At 43.1% G+C, this 27,381-nt stretch overlaps 1 protein-coding gene across 1 annotated transcript in view; it reads right to left on the reverse strand.

Moving 5' to 3' along the window:
* Positions 1–1,960: 1,960 nt before the first annotated feature.
* The window catches only part of LOC308288461 (uncharacterized protein), a gene marked incomplete at both ends in the record, with an annotated part of 59,970 nt that continues 34,549 nt past the window's right edge, over positions 1,961–27,381 (reverse strand). Inside the window, 5 exons of the mRNA XM_080729904.1 lie at positions 1,961–1,999; positions 2,660–2,814; positions 4,113–4,226; positions 5,332–5,504; positions 14,624–14,674. Of these exons, the coding sequence (XP_080586030.1) occupies positions 1,961–1,999; positions 2,660–2,814; positions 4,113–4,226; positions 5,332–5,504; positions 14,624–14,674 (532 nt within the window). The remainder of the gene's footprint in view (positions 2,000–2,659; positions 2,815–4,112; positions 4,227–5,331; positions 5,505–14,623; positions 14,675–27,381) is intronic.

Below are 27,381 nucleotides of genomic sequence, written 5' to 3' on the forward strand. Positions count from 1 at the left end.
CTCATCCTGAGTACCGTATAACTGTTTGCAAAGTGGCCCACGTACTGGAAGTTTCCTGCCTTCCATGGGTGCTTGGCCGATGAAACATGATCATTTGTATTTATGTGTCACAAACGGTTCTCTGGCTGCAGCAGGGTGTCTTCTGGGTGTAGCAGGGAATCTTCTGCTCTCTCGGTGTGGCAGGTCCTCTGGATGTTGGTCTGGGTGGGGTATTCGTCTCTCTGTTGCCACTGTAGAATGTATACACTGCTCGGTGTGCGGTCAAGTTTGGCGTCCTTCAGATTCTTTGCAAAAGTGGGGACTGTTGCTTTCAGGATGTGCTGTTCCAGGGTGCAAGTCCCATCTGGGTAGCAGGGTAGAGATGTGAACCTTTACTTTGGGTAATTTGGAGGAGACTTTTTCTATCACTCTCTTGACAAACTTGCCCACTTTTCTCTGTCTGTGTTCTCAGGTCATTTGCAGCAGTGTGGATCATGATGTGACTGGAGAACCCAGCTGGTCCTCTGTCACCAGCTCTCTTTCTCTCTCTCGGGTGGATGGACCACATTATGGCTGACTACAGCAAAAACTACATAGTCTATGCCTGATTGTCAGCACGGGAAACTGCATTAATTACAGGTGACTGTCAGCCACAGATGCTCAGATCTCAGTGTAGCTATGCTGCAAAGAACACTCCCCAGGCATTTGTAGTCATTATGAAAATACCTTTACTACAATGACATTGAGTGCTTCCATTTAACTTTTCTTATTAATGCGAAACCAAAATTATCTAACAGCATTACAATATTGTAATAAAAAAATGTGTCTCTTAAAAAAAGGAACCAATAACAAACCCCAAAACAAAATGCAAGGTAAAAACCAGACAGCTGACCAGTTACAGGAAAGTTTACAATAATACACAATATAACACTTTGACCTCGGCATCTCCCCCGCTTAAAGTACCAGAACATAGTGGAAGAGACAAGGAAAGGGCAAAAAGAAGACTTCATATCAAAAGCCGAAGATGATAACGTGTGTAATATGTTTCTGAGCTGTCCAAGGTCAACATAAGAATAGTCTACACACTCACATGTACACTTAAAATAACTTACTTCACTACTGAATGACTAGGATCACTACTATGGGATCTGTGAAGGTCACAAATTATTTTTGAAAAGAAACTGAATTTCTAGTAGATTCTGAAATACCCTGTCATTATTGGAAAACTCTCTTAAAAAGTAACTGGTATTTCATTACAATAGCTAGGTTTTTTATGAACACCAGTATTTTTTATTCTCCCTCTTTCTAAACAAGATTCAAGTCACTGCACTTTGTTTCAAAATGGCAACAGGCTAGTCAGCGGTTAACATGATCTTCAAAAGCCCATATTTTACTACTTTTCTGTTTTCCTTATGATTTCCTTTCAGATTAAATATGCCTTGCATAGCTCACACATCTCTTTATTGAAACAGACCAAATGTAATCATATTAAATGTTAATGTGGTGTATGACCTCCCTTTCCTGCAGGGAAATAGCAGAGCCACAACCACTAGTAGTGTTCTGTTGTGAAAATGAGAGGCAAAGCCATAGCAATGCAATTAATATTGGTGTATTCCACACGTTTTAACCTGTTTTAGCTGTCACATATAGCCTATTTACTGTCTGTCTAGTATTGTGAATGAAAAAAATAATAAGAAGAAAATACACACACACACACACACACACACACACACACACACACACACACACACACACACACACACACACACACACACACACACACACACACACACACACACAGAAAAGAAGTAGAAACAGGAAAGCTGTAAGGGGTGTGCTACAGGCTATGATAATGATATTGTGGTATATAAACATTATGGCAGGGAGTAGAGATGCTGATATGGATGTTGGATCAGTATGGGGACTGTTTCTCTCTTCCTCTATGAGTGGCACTCAATTAATCTCTTCTCCTATTTCATCCTCACATTTCATCTTCAAGGTCAGAGCTGTGGTTACTCATCTGTGAAAGAGACAGACAGACAGACAGACAGACAGACAGACAGACAGACAGACAGACAGACAGACAGACAGACAGGCAGACAGGCAGGCAGACAGACAGGCAGACAGACAGACAGACAGACAGACAGACAGACAGACAGACAGACAGACAGACAGACAGACAGACAGGCAGACAGGCAGTCAGAGGGAGAGTTGAAGGTGAAAATTGTTTAATAACTCCCCAAAGTCTAAAATAATTAAGTACACTTTCGTGTTGTAAGCACACATTGATTTCACAATAGTACATTTTAGCAATTGTCCGATGTCTATCTCTGGTGCTATGCACACAGTAACCTTTGTCCTTTTTTGTTATCTTATTAGTGTGACATACTACATTAACTTGAAGTATTTTCAATAACTTTACTGGTATTATACTATTTTATTCTCTTTCTTGCTTTTCATTTATGACACTCCGATGGAATGTTTTCATTTATAGATGTTCATAATGCTGTTATGACAGTTATGTATATAAAATATGTTTTTATCTGATGTTAGCAACCAATAATATGTTTCATATTCATTGACGCGTGCAACCATTAAATCACAGTGATTATGCAAGACGTGCATGACGTGAATGAGAACAGAGCCAATCAATTCTACAACATTCAGGAGGTCAATTTACCGTGTGATGGTCGTCGTCTGTGGCCTCGCCCAGTTCAGGGCTCTCTCTCTGGATGCGATGGCGAGAACTGGCTGGGGAGAGAGGGGGGAGGAAATGTTCTGGGCTGCTGTCAGGATACGGTGAACCACTCGGGCTGTCCTCCCTCAAAGGAGACCCTGTGACATAACGCATGACATTATGTTACATAAATTCAAATATGGATTTGTGGTAGCTCAAAGACTGAAAAGCGTGTGAGTATATCTGTGACAGGCAGAAAATGAGAGAGGTTATAGATGAGTAGATAGGGATGGGGAGACGGAAGTCAGATACAGTAAATGGTAGAAAGAGAAGGGCAGGGGAAGACTGGGATCAATTAATATGAAGCTATCAATTGATCCAGGACATTGATAGTGTGTAAGAACTCGAAAACACACACGTGCATGCACAGTTGCCCACGCACACACACACACACACACACACACACACACACACACACACACACACACACACACACACACACACACAGACACACACACACACACACACACACACACACACACACACACACACACACACACACACACACACACACACACACCTTGAAAGTATACCCAACAGCCTCTTGATACCCTGTGTTTTGGTTTTATTTTTAGACCCATTTTAGGTGTCTGAATTCTAACTATGATTAGTTTGGCTGGTGCAGACTGTTGGGCATGTGTGAAAGGGAGGGACACAGTTGGACTTGACACAGAGAGCAGCACATTTGGCTTTTTGCTGTGGTGATAACTTAATAGTCCATGCAATAATTGTTTAGCAAAGGCAACAGCTAACATGTTACCAATACAGAAGCATAATACTTTATGTAATGTTATCTTTTTCATCATGATACTATAGGCTGCCATTTTCTGTGCATGTGTGAAATTCCATACCCATGGCATGTGACACAAGGAAAAGCAGTGTAGCTTCTCTATACTACAACTTTCAGACAGATAGTTAAATCAATTAGCAGTTATCTGCCTAACTGGCTTGAATCCACTGTATATAATAGCTGACTAAAGGCATTTATTTGTGGAGTGAGAATTGTTTTCCTTCCTCCTTTTACATTGGGCTACAGACTACAGTAATATGTTTGTATTTAACAATACCTGCACATCACCAGTGACGTCCCTAAAAACAAGGCACCAATAAATCGTAGACTAGAGCCTAACTGGGGAGTGGACCTTTAATGGAAGACACCTCGGCAGTAATGCATCCAAATGGCCACACGAGGGTAGCAGCAGCAGCTCTTTCAAAGGCATTGCTGACATTGTTCTCAAATCTCAGTCTGTGTTCAGCATGTTCCACACACAGTCAGCCACCCAGACCAACCACACATAAACAGTGATCTCTCCACTCCACGCCTTCACAATGCTCCTTGTTCTCATAAATAACAAATTATTGACTCTCACGCCAGCCTTCCTGCATGTGGACTCACCTCTGTGGTCATTCCTTTGTGTGTCCATCCTATCCAGACTGTCGAGTAGGCCATCGATCTGTGTCTTTATCAAAGTCAGTTCCTTCTTAATCACCTGCAGCTCCTCCATACGCACTGCAAAGGCAGAGTGGACAATTACAATAACAGCAAGATCTCAGGGAGAGCTTTAAATGACATTCTACCGTACACAATTCGATGATTGTGGGCAATCACTCGATATGAATATGAACTCTTATTTTCTTATTATCTTAGTGGTTGTAGCCTAATGCCTCTTCTAGCGGGCAACACAAAAAATATAGTGAAGCAAAGTAACCCTGCCTGTAGCCCAGAATCGTAGCAAGCTCTATGCTCTTCATTGGCTGTAGTGTAGATGTTTGATGCTGTAGTGTGCATGTGGTTACATTGCATTTGTCTCCAACAGTTCTTTAGAGTACGGCAATGCCCCTTTTATGTGACACATTATACTTTGAATTGATTTAAAACATAGTATTTACAAGGTTTTAAAATGGTTTAGCTCCTAATTCAGCTGTAGCCTATCCTGCTCATTAAATTAACTCTGTAAACCAATAATAACTCCCAGCTCATCAGGATCTGCTACAACTCTGTCATTTTTGTAAGACCATATTATGTTCCCATGCCTTTGGTTAGATGTAGTCTGTACACTATACCATGTTTGAGGATATTTATTTGTTATTTGTCAATGTGAATGACATCGAGTTTACCTGGTATTAAATGTGCAATAATGTGTCAATGATAATATTGACATGACTTGACCTGAAGGTGCGCGTGCATCCAGTAGCGCTTTGGAGGCCGGACGCGACCGGACGCCGTGTGGTCGGAAAATTCCCACACGGACGCACAGACGGCACCGATCAACGGTGCACGACCGTGTAAACGCGTGCATTGAGATTCGTTCAAGGCAAACTTTGTTTCTCTAGCCTACTGCAGCGCTGTATTTTCTAAATGAATTACAAGAAAGTAGAACATAACATCTTAAGTAACAATGCAAATGTAATTAAGACTAGAAAACTATTGTTTTCCCACCATTAGATCTGCTGTCATTCTTTCTATCTAAATAGCCTCTAGAGGCGCGTGCACGTGACGTCAATAAATTACCGTCCGCCCGGAAAAGAAAATCCCAAAGCACCACTGCGTGCATCAGTTGAGAATATAATTCAAGGCAAACACATCTAAATCAGAGCCTCTGTCGGCTGCTCACACTTGGCCGTGGTTGTGCTGGTGGAGTGGGCTCTGGAGCTCTTGGCGTGAGCTCTGTCTCGGCTGCGTCTGTGGCCAGAGGAGAAGGAAGATGAGGAGCGCGAGCGCTTGGCCAGGCTGGGTCCTTGGGAAAGAGCAGGCGAGGATGCGGGCACACGCTGGTAGTCATACACCCTAGAATGGCAAGACATGTTTGTTAACCCATTTAGGCCTAGAATTATTGAATGCTGTAACCAGTGAAAAATAGCAGATATACAAGCTCACAGCGCGGCACCGAGTGCCGCGCTGCAAGCTTGTAGATCTGCTATTTTTGAAAAAGTCGTGAAAATGGGTGCAAATCTTTGAATATATGTATTTTTAAAGCGAACGTTTGTAGGCCTAACTCAAATTTTGCTTCTGGGGGGACCTTGGAACTAAATATTTTGAGATGGGGGGTCCGTGGCCAAATACATATCATTTTGGGGGTCCTTCACATGAAAAGGTTTGAGAACCACTGACATAGTAGTCACTCAAGAACAGACTAATTGAGCTCCAGTTAAGTGAAAAGGACCTTTTCTATGACGATGGCTAAGCCAGATTGCTGACATAGAAACACAGGTTTTTCAAAAAATCTTAGAAGGATTCAAAAGACACTTAATTACAGAATCGGTTCAAAATTCAAATTTTCACAATTTAAAAAAAATAGCAGATCTACAAGCTTGTATATCTGCTATTTTTCGTTATAGTTAAAGCATAAAATAATGATACTCAATAATGTGTACCCGTTCTGAATTTAAACAAGTATCCTATCCTGCAAGCGTTTTCATATAGTATACTGCAGGGTGTTTGGAATGATTTTAATTTTTAATGCATATGCAAGAGGCTCTTGCAGAATGTCTGTCTGGAGTGTCTGCTAATCTTGCAGGCCGCTGGACCGACCAGTGCCAAGTTTCTTGTGCAGGCCGCCAGTAGGTGACAGAAGTGGGGAAATCTCGATATTCCTACGTACCATTTGTCCGACTAAGGGTTAGGGTTAGGTTTAGCGTTAGGGTTAGGTTTAGGCATAGTTTTACTGAGGTTAGTGTTCACCAGGTTAGCATTCACCAGCGTCAGACTAATGGGACATCGTAATATCGCTACGCGCCTAATGTTTTTCCTCATGTTTTGTACCTATAAGTTTATAATGGAATGGGGCTTGTCATAGACAACTGACATGCAGTAATAGATGACGGACGGACGTCACAGGCTGGCAAAATGAAGTCTGTGATCCACGTGGAGCCCGCCGTCACCATATGGATTCATAGATTCACATGATTCCATTTGTTTATGTGAATGCACTCTTTTATGTACAGTATCGTCAACCAATTGTTTACAGCAACACACACACATCAGGTTTCCCTGGGAGGAGGTCTAAAGGGGGTGGGTGGGGGGGGAGGGGTGAGAGTGACTCAATGCCTCAGCCTCATGTCTTAAAGTCTAATATCTCTCCTAGTCCTTAGGGATATCCCTTTGGTCTAGTGGTTAAGATATTGGACTTCCACGCTGGGTTTGAATCCCAGGCGTTACACACACAATGCAAGTTGAAATGAGTGACAACTACAGTAATACCCTAGAGATCTGAATGGAATATTTAAACAGGGTACGTTGGCAATACATAAAAGAGGTGATAACAGAATGGAAACTAGAAGCAGTGCTCTTCCGAGCACAGGTCTCCACCAGGCCGTGCGTCCTGGTGGTGCTACTGTATAATAGGCCAATGTAAAAAGTGTGGCATATGTTCTTCACCTTAGATCTTTCATGGCAATCGGACGCTGCATGCATGATTTGAAGCATTGTGTTCCAAAAATGTGTTTTGCTAAAGTCTACCTAATGGTGGAGCTATAACAGGCCAATGTGAAAAGGGTAGCATTTGTTTGATCAGACTTGATCACATGACTATAGAGGGAATGTGTGTGCTCACTTTGGCAGCGACCGTGCCAACGGCGACTGAGATTAGGTGCTCACAAACTGCGAGGACGCACGGACGCACGGACGCACGGACGGACGGACGGATGGACGGACGGAGGGGAAAACATACTCTCCCCCATGCCTTCGGCTGGTGGAGACAATTATAGGTAAGTGAGGGAACGACCTGAGAATGCAGGAAAACGAGTAAGGAAAGTTCAGTCGTTTGAAGCATAAATACAGTACACCACGCTCTACTGTCTTTGTTCTTTATCTAATTCAATTCCTCAGTTCTCATCCCTCATTCTCTCTCCCTTGCCTCCTGTGGACAGCTCATATCCCTATCTTCCACTGAATCTAATTGCTTCTGTCAGGGCAAATCACAAACTCTCAGTCAGGCTTGAAGGGATGGTGACAGAAGGCTGTATCACACTCACACTGGATAGGAGTTAGAAAAATGACAGCATTGTGTGTTTTGTGTGTTTGGATGCTGACATTACATTTGTCTGTGCTGTGTGAGAGTGTGTCCTATCTGGTAGATAAAACACATTCTGTCTGTGCGTGTGCGTGTGCATGCGTGCGGTGTGTGTGTGTGTGTGTGTGTGTGTGTGTGTGTGTGTGTGTGTGTGTGTGTGTGTGTGTGTGTGTGTGTGTGTGTGTGTGTCATTTTTGCCTTTGTGAGCGACCGTGAACCAAGTGAGAGCAGCGTACAGAATGAGTGGTCATTGTGTGCTTTAAGTAAATATACGTGAGTGCCCAGGAATGATGAAAAATAGCATGATACATAAGGCATTATGAAATGCCTTTATGATGTGTTATATTATTACTGTTATAAAGTTAAAAATTATGAATATTTATGAGTCCAAGTTAAAAGAATTATGAATATTTATGTGTCCTTATACGTATAATTATTCATTAGCAAAACATTTATATGGCAAAATATTCTTGGTGCAAATCAGTGGCTAACTAGTGGCAACTGTTTGTTAGTTCACAGCAAAATCCTTGGTGTTAATTTGCGACCGAAGGTCGCAGTTTACTATGAGAAACGGCACAGCTTGTCTGTGTCCGTCTGTCTGGAGTGGACGTGTAGACGTGTAGTGATGTCACACTAACAGAATTCCTTTTATGCCCATATATGGAGTTCCCTGATGTCATCAATATTAAGCCCATATCTAACAGGACTTATGGAGGCCACATCGGCCACATACAAGACTAACAGAATCCATATATGGTCAAGACAGATGGCCAAGACAGCCCATATCTGTGTGGCTGGTTCTACAGACAGGGATCTCCATGTATGGGCATAACAGGGTATGATGTCAGATGTCATAGACATCAAGGACTTTCACCTAACGAATAACTGAGTAAGCATTTTCGGGCTCTCACAGCATATCTCCATATACAGTGTATGGATCTCCATATATGGGTACCCGGGGTCTCTATCACTGGCCAAATGTAACTGTACACAATTGTATACTCTCGGGGTTAAATTAACACTGGGGATTTGACTGTGTTGACGAACAGGTGTTGAAAAAAGTACTCACATAATTTACTTAAGTAAAAGTATCAATACTGCAATATAAAATGCTCTGTTAAAAGTAAAAGTCTGGAATTCAAAGTGTGCTTGAGTAAAGCCCTTTGCACACAGGCGCGTTTAACCGCACGGATAAAACGGACAATATAATTTGCGGTTAAACGCGCCTGTGTGCAAAGGGCTTAAACGTATGAAAGTGTACCCATTTAGAACTAGGGCAGATTCTAAAAATGCCCTCTAAAGCCTGAAGTTTACAGAAATACTTCAAATGTTTATTAAAAAATTACAAAACAATTGTGTTGCTATATCCTGTACATAGTAACAACAACACAAAAATGTATTCCTGGCCTGCAGGGTAAAAACACAAAAAGACCAAAAGTACAAAATGTTTGAAAATACAGGCTTTCAAAGTTTGTAAGATTGGTCCATTTTGGACAAAATGCCTCAAATCACAAACGCAGAGTGCAATGATCACGAAATCGCGCACACACGTTCCCACTAGGACGAGGAAGAAATGCCACATCAAAGTTCGGAAATCAGCCTCATGGTGGCGCTATAACAGGCGGATTCGTGGTTTTACCTATAACTCCACCGATCAGTTTCAAACTTTGTAAGCGCACTCCCTGGATGCCAATTCAGAACCTCTGCCCCACATTTTTCACATGGGCCTGTTCTAGCGCCACCAGGAGGCCAATTTGTGCAAAACTACCTTTTGGCCAGCACTCCTACAGATTTTGTCCAAAAATCACGCAAATCGGTAGACAGTATCTATTCTGTACAGTCATGTGATCGACACAGATCTGTCTGATTGTCCATATTCCATCCCGATTGGCTGAGATTGGCTTTCAAAGTTTGTAAGATTGGTCCGTTTTGGACAAAATGCCTCAAATCACAAACGCAGAGTGCAATTAACATGAAATCGCGCACACACATTCCCACTAGGCCGAGGAAGAAATGCCACTTCAATTTTTTTAAATCAGCCTCATGGTGGCGCTTTAACAGGCCAATTTGTGGTTTTACCTATAACTCCACCGATCAGTTTCAAACTTTGTAAGCGCACTCCCTATGGGCCAAGGAAAAAAAATGTCCTTGCATTTTTCACATCAGCCTTTTATAGCGCCACCAGGAGGCCAACTTATGTAAGACATATTTTTGGATATTACTCCTTCAGATTTTACCCACAATTAACACAAATCAGTACACAGTATCTCTACAGTCATATGATCAAGACGGATCTGTCCCATATTAAATATTCCATCCTGATTGGCTAAGATTGGCCTCCAAACTTTGCAGGATTGATCCGTTTCGAACAAAATGCCTCAAATCAAACACAGCGTGCAATTGCAATGAAATTGTGCACGCACATTCGCAAAAGGCCAAGGAAGAAATTACACTACAAAATGTTTAAATCAGCCTCATGGTGGCGCCCTGAAAGGTCTAAGATTGGTGAAGAACACATGCCACCCTTTTTACATTTGCCTATTATAGCACCACCAGGACGCGTGGCCTGGTGGAGACATGTGCTCGGAAGAGCACTTCTTCTAGTTAAGTTTTCGAATAAATATAGTGACATAAAAGTAAAGTACAAATACCAAAAAATTGTACTTAAGTACATTACTTAAGTCAATGTACTACTTTACACCACTGTTGACGAGCAGCTCCTGAATGGGTACAGCATCATGTGCAATAAGGAGATAGCCACGCATGGAGCAGTAAGCCTCTGAGCAAACTGCTGAGGAGAGAGAAAAGCACCTCTGATGTTCCATGTAAACACACAGCCTCAGTCTCAGCTTGGGTGAAGTGGATTTACCCACTGAGGTGTGTTAGGCACCGTCCAAACATTTGCGACAGCTATCGTGTCCGTGTCTTTTGAGAATGATGGGCGGGAGGGTGGCTCCAATTCATTCTCAATGACGGTCACGTGGTTTTTTGTCTCTTGCAAATCTCTTGGCCAAAAGACAGCCTTCGGTTGAGCAAGAGACACGGCAACGACATGAAACCACGTGACTTACATAGAAAATGAATTGAACTCCCCCTCCCCCCCTTCCCCTTCCCCCTCCCCTTTCCCCCCTCATTCTCAAACTATACGGAGAAGATGTCTCACGCATAATATGTGTAATTGCGGCCTTAGACTCCCATGAGACCATAAGAGAGGCTTTGAGTATTGCCTGTGTGGGGAGACAGTGCAAGACCAAAGAGCTGAGGGAGTTTGAATTCCTGTAGGAGTGTGTGGAGGCAAACAGACATGTCTCTACATAGACCTCCAAGTGTCATTTCAGAGAATCGAAGCTCAGGCTCAGACGATGAGAGACTATAGATGTTTGAGGATTAGAAGTGCGCGTGTGTGTGTGTGTGTGTGTGTGTGTGTGTGTGTGTGTGTGTGTGTGTGTGTGTGTGTGTGTGTGTGTGTGTGTGTGTGTGTGTGTGTGTGTATGTGTGTGTGTGTGTGTGTGTGTGTGTGTGTGTGTGTGTGTGTGTGTGTGTGTGTGTGTGTTAGAACACACAAAAAGCAAAAAGAATCTTTGTCTATGTCTGAGCTGTTATTTATGTGTATGGAGATACACTGTCTCTCAAGTTCAAACACAAAAGGAGAAGAAAAAAAAATACTGTTTGCATAGACACAAACTCACTGAGAACCCCCCCCCCCCCTCCACACACACACACACACACACACACACACACACACACACACACACACACACACACACACACACACACACACACACACACACACACACACACACACACACACACACACACACACACACACACACAGCTGTCAGTGGAGTTAGCCAACTACACAGGGCATAATCATGCACCGTGCTCAAAGCAAATTGAAAATCATTGGCGAGTGTTTTCTCTTGAGGAAAGGAAGAAAAATGCAGAGGGAGGCAAAACTAAAAAGCGATTAAAAAATGACAGCGTAAACCCAGAGCAACGGACCACTGAGGTACAGTATTTGTATGTGAGAAGGCAGAAAGCGACAAAGCCCTGAGGTGTGCGCACGCGCGCGTGTGTGTATGTGTGTCTACGTTTGTGTGTGTGAGAGCGTTTGCTGTGACAACAGTCTTTTTATTCAGATGTGCTGAGCACTGTATTTATGTGTGAACCTTCCAGCCCTCACAGTACCTGTGGAGGTAGAACGGTCCCGCAGCAATTACAATATAGAATCGCAGACTTCATAAATGTATGAGAGTCAACTCTGTTTTGCAGTGATGTGGGACATTTTGTTAATAGCCTCTGACCTGCTTGCTGCAGCCAGCAGTTGACACTGAACATCACATCTAATCTCTCTCTGTCTCTCTCTCTCTCTCTCTCTCTCTCTCTGTCTCTGTCTCTCTCTCTCTCTCTCTCTCTCTCTCTCTCTCTCTCTCTCTCCGAGTGTCTGTCTGTCTCTCTTCAAATCCAAGGACCGGGGATGGATGCAGTAGCGCAGGCTTAAGTTATAAGTGGTCTGATTATTGCAGACTTAGTTCTTGCCTGAATCCTCAAAGATGACCACACAGCACAAACCTATGAGTTTTATGAGTTTATGAGTTTTTAAGCATGTACGTGCAGGGGCGCTGGAAGTGGGGTGCTTTTTTTTTTAAATAAGCCTATATATATACACACACACACAGAGCTATATTAAAACAATAATGTATTTGACTTTGGGGAATAAAATATGTTGAAAAAAGGTATTTGATTATCACATGGTGACCTAATCACATGGTCACCTTGCCACTTCCGGTCAGAAGGGAAGTAAAATTTAAATCCCGCTTTGATGGCACACCAAAGTCTATTTATTTGAGAACTAGAAACTGTCTATAGGCTCATTGTTGCAAACTAACACCGTTGTATATGGGGAATAAAAAACAGTAGAAAACTGTTACAAATATAATACCCGATTTTGTAGTGTGCGTGAGTGACTGTGTGTGTGCATGCGTGCTGTATGTGTGTTGCACTGTGTGCTAAAATAACTAGTAACTATATAGCTCCTTGTTACACCGTTGTGCGGGGAATAAGCACCCGAAACCGTAATAAAAATAACCCAAAACCAGATAAAAATCGTGAATTTTTCGGCGTGCGGCCTTTGGCCGCACGCATGAACTCCTCCAGGCTCAGCTCCCCTTGGGATTTGGGAGTTCCAGCGCCCCTGTGTACGTGTGTATGCAAGTGTCTGCCCATGAGCCTGGAATGTGTACTAATACTCTTTCTTTAGGAAAACCTACCTTTAATAGATTGATTGAATACTTCATCAGTCAGAAATGTAAACAGCACATGATAGAGTAAGACATTAAAGCTAAACGGATAACACAAAAAGTCCTGTGGACTTGTTTCCATTATGGTCCTATATGTATTCAATTCATCAACAAAGTAAACAATAATACATGTCTCATCAACAAAAACAAAACTCTCCTGACCTGCACAGACTAAGGAATAAAACGAAAATGGCAACCCCCTTGTGGTATTCTGATTTTCCAGTTTTGAAAGAAACCAGTAAATGAGGGGTATTGGGGGCACTGTCCCTTTGAGTATTTTACTGTAAATACTGAGGCCATTGATATTTGCATAACCCTGTCTTCTACCCCGAGACATCCTAAACTAGAAAAGTTTGTAGGAATTAGGTGGGTCAAGCAAGGGGCTTAAGGCCAAGTCGTATCAGTTTGTTTTGGGAGGTCTGAAGCTTAGTTTTTAGTGACACTGGGATGTTGGAGAACCAAGAGGTAGAAGCATAATCAAAATTAACATTGAATGAGGGCTCCAGCTAGAGTCTTCAGAGCACTTTTGTTGACAAAAGAGGAAATCCTGTCCCCCAAAAAACTGTAATTTTTTCACCTGTCATTTTGTTGTCAGGAATACAACCCAAATATGTAACCTCTTTGCTTGATTTCAGAACTGAGGGCTTCCTCAACTAACTTGCTTTTTGTCCTCACCCAAGACCAGGAATGCTTGTAGCTCTGATATTTTCAATGCGCGACACCATCTTATGACAAATACAACTGCACACATCAGCGGAGGCAGAACGCATCAGCAGCAACAAGCTCTCGTGACAGTGTCAGATCATGATAGAATTTTAAATGATTATGATTGGTTTTAAAGGTCGTTCTACTTTATCCAAATAATAATATTAATAATAGGCTTAATAACAGCATTTTCCGATGGCGACGGCGTGCAGGGATGATCAACTATGGAGTGAAAATAGAGTGGGATGCCATAGAACGCACGCACGGCTGTGGGCTATTTAGCCTACATTAATGCATGTAATCACGGGTAACGGGGCGGGCGACGGGTCCTTTTTTTGACTGGTTTCGATTTTTATATAATCACGGGTAGCCGGCGGTCCATGCTGTAGTTGGGCTTATGGTCGTCATTGTCACTGGAGAAGAAAAGTATGTGTTGATGCTCTTCTTGTTGTAGCCGGGACTGTGTTGTAACGTTCCGTCTGTGCAGTGGAAGTGTAGCGTAGCTCACCATGCACTGATCCCATAGCCTTGCACTGATCCCATAGCCTGGGAGTGCGGAAGGTTTATTCTATAGGCTGGCACCATGCTGGCACCATGGCGACGGCTAGCGAATTAGCGGGCGGCATAGAGTTATGGGCGGTATTCCGTGAGTTCTACCGACATCTGCTCTCCGACATCTGCTCTACCTATGAGTTGAAGTGGATGTGAAGTGGGCGTGAATGGGCTTGGAAGTGGGATGCGGCTTTAAGAGGAATGTAAATATTAGATGGCAGCTTGGAGACATCAGGGATGGAGCGCATGCTTAAGTCTCTTCCTTTAGACTTACTTCTCTGTCACACAGAGAATCCAAAAGCATGCATGAGGTCCAACGCATAATACAGCAGGCCTACCTGTCATAGTAGTCTTCCTGATAGCTGTCAAAGTCCAGGTCAAACTCAGATCTGAGAGGCAGGACAGAGAGAGAGACAGATGGACACATTAGAGTGAATTGACAGCAGTCGGACATAGAGGTTCTCAGTAGTATCCAGAGTTAATGGCAGTAGAGTTATTGGCTTCTGGTTTGACACAACATGGGCGCGTAGCTATTCCGAGGTGCCGTTGTTTCGAGGTCCCAGTAGTCCGACGCTGATGAATTCTAACCTGCCAACGCTGGTGAATGCTAACCTGCCTGAAGCTGGTGAATGCTAAGCCTAAACCGTTAACTCTAACCCTAACCAGACTACTGGGACCTCGAAACAACGGGACCTCGAATATCGAGATTTTGCCACAGAGCATAAATGCACACAAAAGCAATGCCTGGGGGTGACTGGTGGCTCAGCAGGTTGATGCACAGACCATTATGCTCCTTGTAAGGCTGAGTTTGGCTACTCCTGTCTTGTCTTGTCTTATCTTGTGCTCTCTCTGCCTAACAGACACACGTATACATGCACGCACGCACGCACACACACACACGTACGTGCACGTGTTCATACTGTACGTGCGTGCGTGTGTGGGTCTGTACTGAGTTAGCTGTATACGAGCTCAAGCATATGAACTGGAAAGAATATGCGGTTCATGATCTCTCGCCAGCTGGAAAGACGCCGGATGTGTTGTGCCAGCACCTAAGGTGGAAACATTTAGTAATTGTCTTAAGATATGCACTAACCAGTGACCGCAGGGAATGATATTCTCCTACTGTACATATTTCAGCTCCTTTACGAGCGAGCCAAGTTGGGAGGCATTTGCCTGACTGCATGTGTATTATTGATAGAGGGTGTGGATCTGAGATAGAGGGTGAGCGAGTGAGTGAGTGAGTGAGTGAGTGAGTGAGTGAGTGAGTGAGTGAGTGAGTGAGTGAGTGAGTGAGTGAGTGAATGAGTGAGTGAGTGAGTGAGTGAGTGAGTGAGTGAGTGAGTGAGTGTGAGTGAGTGAGTGAGTGAGTGAGTGAGTGAGTGAGTGAGTGCACTAATGCATAAAGAAATCACATTCAGCATTTCTCCCTAATCCCTACAGTCCCCTACAGCTGAGTTCACACAGACTTGTTCGCCCAGGTGTGTGTGTCATTCGAGCATGAGACCGTTTACACCAGAAGAGTTAAAAATAGTGATGTTTCACAAAAACGTCGTGTTTTTTAAGTAATGAGGAGTGAGGACACAGATGCGAAACAAGCCACTTGGATTATACACTGAGAGCTTAGTTCTCTCCAGTCCAGGGGTGTCAATTGGGTATGGCAGGGGTATGCAGCTGCCATACCCTGGGTCCAGGGGGGGGGGGGAAGTTACTTTTAAATATGAATCCATGAATGTCTCTTTGTCTATCTGTTCTGGTTATTGTGTTGCTAAATTACAGTAAAATAACTACAAATGCAAAACGTAACAAAATGGTACTTTAACAAGGTATTATAATTATATTCTCCACACTTGTATTCTCCCCATCTTGACACGATGGTATATTCCCAGGTTCCGCAGGTCAGCTGCATGCACAGGTGCAATGCATTATTGTTAATTTAGCTGCACTGCACAACCGAAAAAATAAAAATGTAATACAATGTACTTCTTAATTTTTTTTATCATGCCTGTTGCTAAGGTAGTGCAAGACGCCAGTCATGTTGCCATACCTTAGCTTTTTCTGAACTGACGCCACTGCTCCAGTCATAGCACCAGTTGCACTACACCCTATACCCTTTCAGCTGTGAAATATAGTATTCATACATCTGTACGTAAGGTTAGATTATGTCTATACGAGTGGGATTTATTTGAATACAGTATATGACAGGTAAGCACAGTTGTTTAGATATGAATTACTGAAGCTGGGTCCGCAACTGCCAGTGCAGTTCTATGTGCGTATGTGTGTATTTCTGTGATATAGTGTGCGTATTTGTGTGTGTGTGGCATTCTATAGGGTACAGCCAGAGGCAGATGGACAGCAGGGTCACTAAAGGCTAATTAATTTCTTTTCATAATTTTTCAGATGCCAGAGCAATTGAATTTAGCTATAAATCATCTCACCACAACTGAGGGAGCAAGAGAGAGAAAGTGTGTGTGTGTGTGTGTATGCGCGTGTGTGTGTGTGTGTGTGTGTGTGTGTGTGTGTGTGTGCGCGCGTGTGTGCGCACACGCGTGTGCGTGTGCGTGTGCGTGTGTGTGTGTGTGTGTGTGTGTGTGTGTGTGTGTGTGTGTGTGTGTGTGTGTGGGATTTGTGCACAGAAAAGCTTTGCTTTGTGTGCACATGTCAGCCTCAGCCCAGAGGTTTCCTCCAACATGCAGTCCTGAATCTGTATACAAGAATTAGGAGATCCGTTATAAAAGGTGGCATTCCTTGGTTGTAACAATGAGTGAATGAGTGACTGAGTGTGTTTAAATACATATGATTGTAAAGTGTATTTTAGAATAAGGGTTAGGGTTCACTGGGCATTTAAAGCATCAAAAATGATGTTTAAACCAACTCCTCCAGGGTGAATTCCTGAGCTAGAAAGTGATATTTTACAAGTGTTAATTAATGCCTTTCTCAACTTGTCAAATGTCTTTTGATTTTAGTTTTCCTCTTTGTCCTATTAATGCCAAGAACAAAATGACAATCTAACTTGTCTTGTCTAGCCCTGCAATTCCCTGCGTAGATATTCAAATGTTATCACTTCCCTTGACTGGTCTATTTTGGCTCCCTAGCCTATTGATTTCATTGTATGTTTCTTATTTATTGTTTTGTTTTATTCCTAATTTAATCATTATGGCATTCCCTTATTTCTCGCCAGTTCTCACTGCTGACCACTACTGGTTGGTCTTTAGACTGGTAGGTCCTGGGATGGTATTGAAACCGCATCCTCCTCTGTACACATGGCTGCATTCCCAGGTCTCTAAATTAAATCCTAATTTCCCTCACTTGTGTCCTTCCTTGATGTATGACATTGAAACCACATTCCTCCTTTGATACACATGGAATCTCCTGTTGCTTCTTTTCACCTGCCAGTGAGGAGCTCCAGGAGTTACCATCACCTTTTCTCTTGTAGACGTACTGGTTCCATCTGAACCTTGAAGTCCATGTTGACTCCCAGGTGGGTTCCTGCTACCAGGAACTTCAGCACATCCTCCTCCTTCACCCTATGAACCATATGATATGGCCATATGGCACAGCAGCCATATTGGAGAGAAGTTGGGTCTCTTCTCAGTTCTCAGCTGCTAACAGGGCAGGAATTTCAGGGAGGCCATGAAGGCCATGGGCGTCGTCGCCCCTCAGTTTGGTCTTGTGCCCCTCCAAAAAATGGCATGCCCTGAGGCCACAGTGGACTTAATGCCCCAGCTGACTGTTCCACTTTCTCCTGTCTCTTTCTTGTCAATATGTAGACACCAGTGTCTCTTTCTTGTCACGTAGACAACAGTGTCTTTTGTTGAGATTCTCAGCTATATCTTTATCCATGCCTTACCCCTTATCGCTATAAACTTCTTTGCCTTTTTTCTTTTTACTATTTTGAAAAACATTTTAAAATACTTCAAATAGCCGATGTACATCGGCGCGTTGTGAGCTTGTAGATCAGTTTTTTGAAATATTCAAAAATGTTTTTTAAAATAGTTAAAAATGCCTAAAAGGTTTAGGGATAAAGGCCCATTCCCACTGGGCCAGATAACAGATAAAAAAATCTCTTTCTCCAGATATTTTTCCATTCAAAGTGGATGGTAGATACAGATAAAAAAAAATATCTACTACAGATATTTGCCACAGATACTTTTATCTGTGGCAAATATTTTTTTTATCTGTATATACCATCCACTTTGAATGGAAAAATATCTGGAGAAAGAGATTTTTTTATCTGTTATTTGGCCCAGTGGGAATGGGCCTTATGGGGTACTTCTGGAGCTTATTGGAATGAGTCCTTAAAAATTTGATCATTGCCTTCTTTAGGTTAATTCAAGAAAATGGTTTCTAACACGTTTGTTTTAGATTGTAACTGCTTTAATTAATATGTTTTTGTCTCTTGAATATTATTTGTCTTGTATTCTGTCTTCTGATTTATATTTTAATATTGCTCTATATAAGTGTATATTGCTGTTATATATTGCTGGCTATATTGCACATGAGGGCCTGACCCTCAATTATACTCAGAGTTTAAATAAAAGTTATGAATGAATGAATGAATGAATGAATGAATGAATGAATGAATGAATGAATATCATCGTACACCTCTTTGCTCAAATCAAATCAGAATATAATTGCAAGTCACTCATCATGATATTGGAATATCCACAGATTCCACACTGTTCATATTCACAATAGGCACTCTCATCAAAATGCCTGCTGTCCATTGTTGTATGCTGATGTATAAAATAGGTTTAATGTTGTTAAACTGATTTTTAAGCAATTAAGCAATTTTGCATAATATCCTCTTAATACCCACTCAAGGACCCCTGAACTTTTGAGAACCACTGGCCCTGGTGCCAGTACACCTAGAAACACCATTGCAGAGAACCATAAAAAAAAGAAAGAAAAAAAAATCTTCCAAGCCAATGAATAATGTGATTTTAACTTAACATTTTAAGAGCTGCGTTTCTCAAATGCCCTTTGACCAGAGTTCGAGTTATGTGGGAGCCAGTAGGGGCTTAGCTCCCATAGTTAAAGTCTGGGACCCCATAGTCAACAACCCCCTTTGGGGTCTCTTTTTTTCTAAGTGTGTTTTTTTTTTTTTTTTTCGTTTTCTTTTTTTTAATGTTCCATTGGAAGAATTTATATTATTTATGTTAACTAGATATACTAAATAAACATGTTAGACAGTAAGACTAAACAATGACATCACACCGTTTAATCCTACTATTAATTTTATTATTATAAATCAGGCGCATTTAATGTGGGGTGTGAGTCTTCCTTTACCGTCCGGGTTATAACACACTCGCTGCAATGGTTCCTACTTCCTACCTTTCCCCTAACCTCGCCTACCAGGCTTTCTTTCCCCATAAGCTAGGAACCACTGCGTCGAGTGTCTGTTCTAGCCACGGCCCGGACGGCAAAGGAAGGCGGACACTCGGACAGCAACAAACAACCAAACAACGCTGTCTTGTGAGCAAGACTGTAGCCTGTGCCCGTGACATTGTTTTTTTTAGTAAATAAATATGAACCCGACCCGCCTTGTTTTGAGAAAGAAAAATACCCATTTTAGCCGACTTTATGCTACCAGAACGGGAACTTTTGGCTGGATGGCTCAGAGCTCAGATCATCAGATGGAGGAATTGGGAACTGGAGGCTGAGCAATAATGGTGAGTTAATATGAACAGAAAAGACTGCCTGGAGTTGTCAACATAGCCAATGTGAAGCCCGAATTAATATTGTGAAAGGAAAAGTTTTAGCCGACTTTATATCCGCGAAATACCCGATTTAATATGATTTAATATAGGAAAGTACCCGTTTTAGGCGACTTTATATCCGCAATTACCCGATTTTTTTTCGCCGCCGCCACTATTCTGGCGGCGCCGATAGGGCTCCCATAGCTCTGTGGGTATAACTCGATCACTGCCTTTGACATTAACACTCTAATAAAGAGCCAAGTTTTTTTAAGCAAATGAATAATGACCGGTGGATGATGTCAATGTGACAATTCTCACCGTCTCTTATTGTCTTTAGTGCTTTGAAGTTCAAAGCCATTACTTAGGAAAAAGTAGAAAGTGAAGAAGGTAAGAAAGTAGAAAAGGTTCAGAGATGACCATGGAAATAATAACAATAATTACACTTGACACATTTAAAGCAATTTTGGAAAATGGGTTATAAAATTGCTCCAATCACCCCAAAATGACTTTTCTTCTTTCAATTACCCACCCCATGATGCGTTGAATTCATGGAGATTTGTTTTGTTGCATTCCTGATACAATAGTCCAATATTTTATTAATTAATGTAATTAGGGGCCAAGCTGATCGGTCCAATGGTTCCTGAGATTAGCTGTTTACAGACAGACAGACAGAGTCACAGGAGAGAAAACATAATCCCTCACCTCCTGGCACGGATAAAAATTGCTACTGACCGTTCAGATTTTGGAAGGCTTTATGTATTCATGGTAGAGAGAGAGAGAGAGAGAGAGAGAGAGAGAGAGAGAGAGAGAGAGAGAGAGAGAGAGAGAGAGAGAGAGACAGACAGACAGACAGACAGACAGACAGACAGACAGACAGACAGACAGACAGACAGACACGTAGAGAGAGAGATTTGAAGTGAGAGGCATTGACTGCAAAACAGGAAGAGTGTTGGCACTCGGCAGATGATTCGTCTTCAGAGCAGCTTGCTCTCCCTCTCACACTCTCCAGTGAGAGCCTCTGAGCTTTGCTTTGATTTAATCAGTGTCACTCTTATTCACTCCATTTCAGTCTCGCTCACACTGTCTTGTCTTTCGGTCTCTCCCTTTTTTCATCCAAAGAGCACTCATCAATGCTCCTTGGATGCAATAATCTATATGCAGATAATGGACGCAACATCATAATTGTAGCTAACCCTGGACACAGAGTGACCTTCACCATGTGATACAGAAAGGGCTACTTAAAACACACATCTGATTGAATCAGTGACGGACCCATAATACTTCCATATGGTTCATATGGAACGTGGGCGGCAGTGGCTCAGGGGTAGAGTAGCCGGTAGAGTGGCCGGATGGAGAACCGCAAGGTTTATTTACCACCTCTTGGACAGAGACAACAAACGTATGCTTCGACCCGTCGGTCTTCCTCAGAGATCTTGGGCTCCCCCAGAGTTAGTGTCGAAGTGTCCTTGAGGAAGATACTGAACCCTTAACTGCTCCTAGCAGTGGGGGGGAAACCCTAGCAGGTTGGTGCCTTGCAAATTCCTCCACCTTTGGTGTATGAATGTGTGTGTGAATGGGTGAATGTAACGCACAATCTATGTAAAGCGCTTTGGAATAAAGCACTATAAATGCACCATTAATATAATATCTTAAGGTGCTGTACTATGTGGAAGCTAAGAGATCTGAGCCACTATAGACATAAAAGCTCCATAACTTCATTGTCAACAACAATCATGATTAAACTACCGGTGTGATTCAAATATGAAACAATATATGAATTTGAATATATTCAGACATACCATGGGTATAGGACTATAGAGCCAGTCTGGAACATCACATCAGATATATATATATTTTCCCTGTTCATTACAAGCCCTTTCAGGGCAAATCATTTATTCTCAGGGGTGCACTTGGAATTGAATGGCAGGCGACAGTGGTACTGCTGGCACCTTTGCCGAATCGCTTACTGGAAACAGGAATGTGTGACGTGAGGTGAGGACAGCGAGAGAGATAATGATACAAGTTCTTAAAAGAGAAAGAGGGGACAGAGACAGATGGAAAAGAATGACTCAGAGTCTCCCCACAGCTGTCAGGGTGTGGACATTCCAGACAAGATACAATAGCTTTGTCTCCATCAGCTAAGCTCGGCCCAACTGGGGCCAGGCGTGGCATACTACAGTAACGGTATGGCTTCTGTTTGATTAGCCAGCTAACCAGAGAATGCTGGAGGTGAAAATAATGAATGCACTTTGGTCAGGGGGTTAAAGTATAATCCGATTTTGAGTAGGAATAGAATAAAAAAAAAAACAATTTTCCCTGATTTTCTAGCTCCCCACAACATCAAATATTGGTTCATTTTTTCAATTTTCTAGCTAGAAAATCAGGGAAAATTGATTTTTTTAAATTCTATTCCTACTCAAAATCGGATTATACTTTAACCCCCTGACCCACTTTGTCCACACAGACTGAATGTTATGTTCCATGATGCAAAGGACCAGTGAAACAAGCGATACAAGTGTTGCTTGCTTCACGGAGCACATCACCTTGACTCAGTTAACTAGCAAAACGAGAGTACAGAATGTTCTCTATGCGAGGCAGCAGGGTACATTACATTGTGAATCTATAGCCATTATTCCTTTCTGAAACATCTTGGAGAAGAGCTTTGAACTTTTGATCATGTGTGGGTGATGTGGGCTCAAACAGGTTCAAAAGACAGTGGCGACGCAGACAGTGAATAAGATAGGAATGATCACATGGTTCAACCCAATCAGCAGTAAGTATGTGAGAGACAGTATATCGTCGTTGTCGGGTGGAAACCTCGTATCTCCAAGTTTCAAATGTGTACCGGTACGTTCTTTCGCAAAGTAAAGCCCTGCTTCATCACACAAGGCCGTCGTGCAAAAGTAGTAAAAACAGCAGATCTACAAGCTCACAACGCCTCGCATCACGAGGTGTTGTGTGCTTGTAGATCGGCTATTTTCACTAGTCTAGATCATTTTTTAAATGATGAATACAAAACGAACGGTTTTGGAGATACAAGGTTTTCACCCGACAACGACGATATATAGTATGGGCTGCACATAGCGTACAGTCCAATTAGAATACTGAAAATCTGAGGCGAGAGGAGAGGAGAGGAGAGGAGAGGAGAGGAGAGGAGAGGAGGTCTGAACACAGTTTGCTGAGCATCTGGCCCCAGGTATTTTAGTCTGCACTCCATTGTTCTAATATTCTGTCATCTGTTTTAATTACAGGGGTGTAGGCCATGGAGGGAGGGTGAGTTGGGGTAATAATACAGCATGCCCATCTGTCATAGGCTCAAAAGGGCAAAAGGGGGGGAAGGAGGGATAAGGGCACTGGGCTATGAACTCACAGCTGCCAAGAGCAATGGGTGATGATGTTCTGTCTAATAAACAGCATGAGGCTTATCAGGGGCCAGCGCTCACTGGCTATACCAGAGACAATATTAATAGACACAGGGCTCTCATTGGTTTAGAAGTTTTAAATACTAATGATGGTGGCATTGACAAGGAAAGGCGAGGCAAAGGTTTGTTGCATTTCATAAACAAAGGCAATTCAATGAGCTTCAATTCAAAGCGACAATGTCAGAAATACTGTCCAAACTACTAGTCAACCACACACCTTTGCATGGTATGAAGAAAATCCACCAATAAACCAATGAGATTCACATTGCAACACGGGACAAGAGCACCTGTGTACCTGTGCATGCAAGAAAGGCTACGATAATTCCACATTGTTCCTTTGGTTAGTCATTGATACTATTGTGGCATGCAATGAAAATAGTCAGGTGGTTGTCTGAAATGTGGACTGTCTGTAGGGACTGTGCTGAAGTACCCTTGGGTTGTTTTGTAAGGGTAGAATAGTACCCATCCCTTGTGTTAAGTGGACCTTGGAACTTGAAAGGTGCAATTTACTGTATAAATAACAAGACCAATTGTAAGATTCATCTTCAGGACAGGAATGTGTTCAGGAAGTTTCATGGCAATCTTCCCCTTTCGATAACTTCAGATAACTTGTGTGGAAGTGGGAAGCCCATGCCGTCATAAAAATATGTTCAGTACTATGATGGTGCACAACAAATTCCGTGGCAATCCAACCAGTAGTTTTCGTGACATCTTTGGGAGATTTGGGAGTAAAATACATGTAAGTGCAGAAATGTACATCTATTTTTCTATGGAAAATAATTTCTTCTAACCACTAATTAGCCTTGTCTTATTCATGCAATACATGGATCCTGTAATTCAACGTCAGTCATTATGTGTAACAGAGCGTTGTTACAGCCGGGCCCAGCTTATTTTCAGCCTTCCCGTCTGCATTCTCTCCATAGATAATGCAGCCGTGTCGCAGTCCAGAGTCAGTTACTCTGAGAGCTGATGGGATGCTGTACTGTAGATAAAGGTCAGTGTAGGTATGCTAGGTGGATGCACCGCCAGGGAGAAGGTCAGAGCATTCACTGAAAGTGAATGCACCTACTATGTTCGATACCATCAGAAAACAGGAGAACAACAGGGGCAGGGGCGAGAGGTGGGAGGGAGGGAGAGACACATGGGGGAGGGATGGAGGGAAGGAGTGATGAGGTGGCCGCGGGCAGGATGATTCGTACTGGAGAGATAAGGTCGTGAGCTGGCGACGGTGACACCATTAGCTCTGGGCAGGACAGCCAGGATGACCACGATCACATAACTTGACAGAAAAAATAAATACATTTCCATTTGGGCTGTGCGCGTGCGTGTGTGTGTGTGTGTGCGTGTGGGTATGGTGATGACGGAGGCTAGGGGGTATCTGTCCATATTCTCTGTGGTCTGTATGCATTACCACCACACCAGAAGAATTATCTCACCTCTCCTGCAGGCCTATCGCTCTGCTGGGGCTGTGGCCCCTCTGCTAATGGAGTCATCCCTAGCCCCAGCCGCTTGCATCTCTGGGAGGAACACAGTAAAGAACAGAGGAGAGAAGCAGCTACGGGGGATGAATGCAGAGAAGAGAGAGAAACAGGGAACACTGGCTAGTGAGTAGTAACAACAGAAGAGAGGTGGAAGTGGAGAATAGGGGGACAATATGAGAAAAATAAAAGGCGTAAAGTCGAGAGAGAAATGACAACAACAGTGGAGTGTGCAGGGGAGGTAAAGAAAGCTGAGGAGGGAGAACGGAGGAGGGGGAAGCGAGAGAGAGAGAGAAAGAGAGAGAGAGAGAGAGAGAGCGCAGCACTGCGTGCTGTCGCCCCCCTGGCGTGAACAATCCATCTCAAATTGATCTTCCAGCTTGCCCCAGCAGGGCATTTTGAATCAATCTCAAATTGATCTCTGTGCCAGAGGTCGGGAAAACTAGCAGCGGAGCTTATCAGAAATATAGTGGGGCTGGGGGGATCTGACAGGGAAACTTATCACACTGCACAACGGGAAATGGGCTCTGAGGCCTCGGGGCAGCATGAGGACGAGCCTGTGCACCCTCCCCACTTCACATGCATGCGCGGGGCGCAAAACACTTGCAGACACACATTCAGACACACATTCAAATGTCTCAGTCTGCATGTGCCCTGCACAAATACACACAGACACGTGTCCGCAATGTTCAATGAACACACATGAAGGGGGAAAAGGGCATACAAAACGTGGTGCAATAACCCACATACACACATCACCTGAGCAATCACGCATGTGCATTGCTCACACATACGTACATGCATGTGCCACAGATACACAACCATGTCCCTTGAGATCAACGTAGTTACACTGCCCAGGTGTTTGGTTCACACGCCTAAAGACTAACTCAAAGCAGTTAGTGGGAGAGGTGTGTATCGATGTGCTCTGAGTTTAGACAGGTGCGATTCGATGCCTGGAGGTCTTAATGACTCATAACACATTTAATCTCTCCTTGTGCTTTGCTCTGTGAAAGGCCCCAGGCTGGATGATCGATACTCCCACCCACCATAAGGTAGACCTCCAGTCAGCTTAGGGAGTGAACTGCCTCTCCATGCCCTGTAAAAGTAAAACTGTACAATTTGTTTCAACACATGAATCCTATCACTGGTTCCCAAACACTATGTTGAGACCCATTTGTGGGTAACAGAACAATTTTTATGGGTCCCGACTCAAGTAAAAATCCCATTTTCTTTTCCTACAGTACATAGAACGTTAAGTATAGTATGATGATGAATGATGATGTATAGACCCACATGATGTCACTCACAGGGGGTATATTGTCCAATCAGAAAAGGGACATACAGATAGGGACGTACATATACACATGGACATACACACAAAGTCACGTATTGGAGCGACTAGTTCCGCTCAAAAAAGGATGACCGTCGCATTGTTATTATGCAGCACCGTCAGTATTATTCATTCATACATTTCTTTCAAAAAGGCAGTTTTTGTCACCAATTCGGCTTCATGATGAGATACTATCATTCTCTGCCAACAATGTGTTTTTGACTCTGGCTTTGTGTGTGTATGGCCTTATGTCCATCCGTATGTACCGCAAAGCCCTTGTCAGCAGTGCTCAAGTTGGAGTGTTTGCTCAGACCGTTGAAGAATTAGAGGGAACATTGAGCACACAGCATGTTGCAGGATTCCATTCCAGCAGAGTGGTAAAGTCCCATCAACTGCCACAAAAATCACATTCAGTGTGAAGTAAGCGGTGCTATTTATATGATATCGTTTCACTAAGCTTGTAGTCTGGGATCACTTCACTTTTCGGGGTTGTAACCGGTCTGGAGCGGAAACCACAACACGTCATGTTTTGGTACTCGCTCAAGGACATAATTTTAAGGCCTACCTAATAAACTCCTTGATGCAGAGTAGTTTTGCTTTTGAAAAATTCGATTGGTATATGCATCTTTTAGTCCAACTGTTAGGGACTGGCAAGACTAGGCTACTCGAGCATTTTAATAGGGATTGGGGAAACAAACGGGGGGAACCAAATCAAAGCGACGCCGCTTCTTAGTAGTTTCCGCGCTTTCGGCGGAAACCAAACGGCCTGTTGTGAACGAACACCAGGCTTTCCCCCAGAAAGCCTGGTAGGCGAGGTTACTAAGCTTGGCCAATGTGGGATGGGGCGGGACGAGCACACGTGCAAGAATTTCCAGCTCCTCAACTTCTCTGCGCATCCCAAATAATCAACCGGGCCCCCCTACTCAGGGCCACCGATAGGGGGGGGCAAAGGGTACTGTTGTCCCCCCTCCCGGAAAGGGGGGGGCCCTGCGGTGGGGGGGCCCCCATTGAACGGGACTCGGCAGCAGTCTAGTTAGTGTAGGAAAGATTTGAGTGACTGTGAAAGAACTTTCTCCCAAGGTAAGATTAAGACATCAAACTTTATACATAAACCCTATTATATTAAGCCTAAACGGTTCTGCCGCCGTGTCGTTTTTAACAGTTTCTTTA

The sequence above is a fragment of the Nannobrachium achirus genome (genome assembly GCF_963921795.1).
Source record: "Nannobrachium achirus genome assembly, chromosome: 7".
NCBI lineage: Eukaryota > Metazoa > Chordata > Actinopteri > Myctophiformes > Myctophidae > Nannobrachium > Nannobrachium achirus.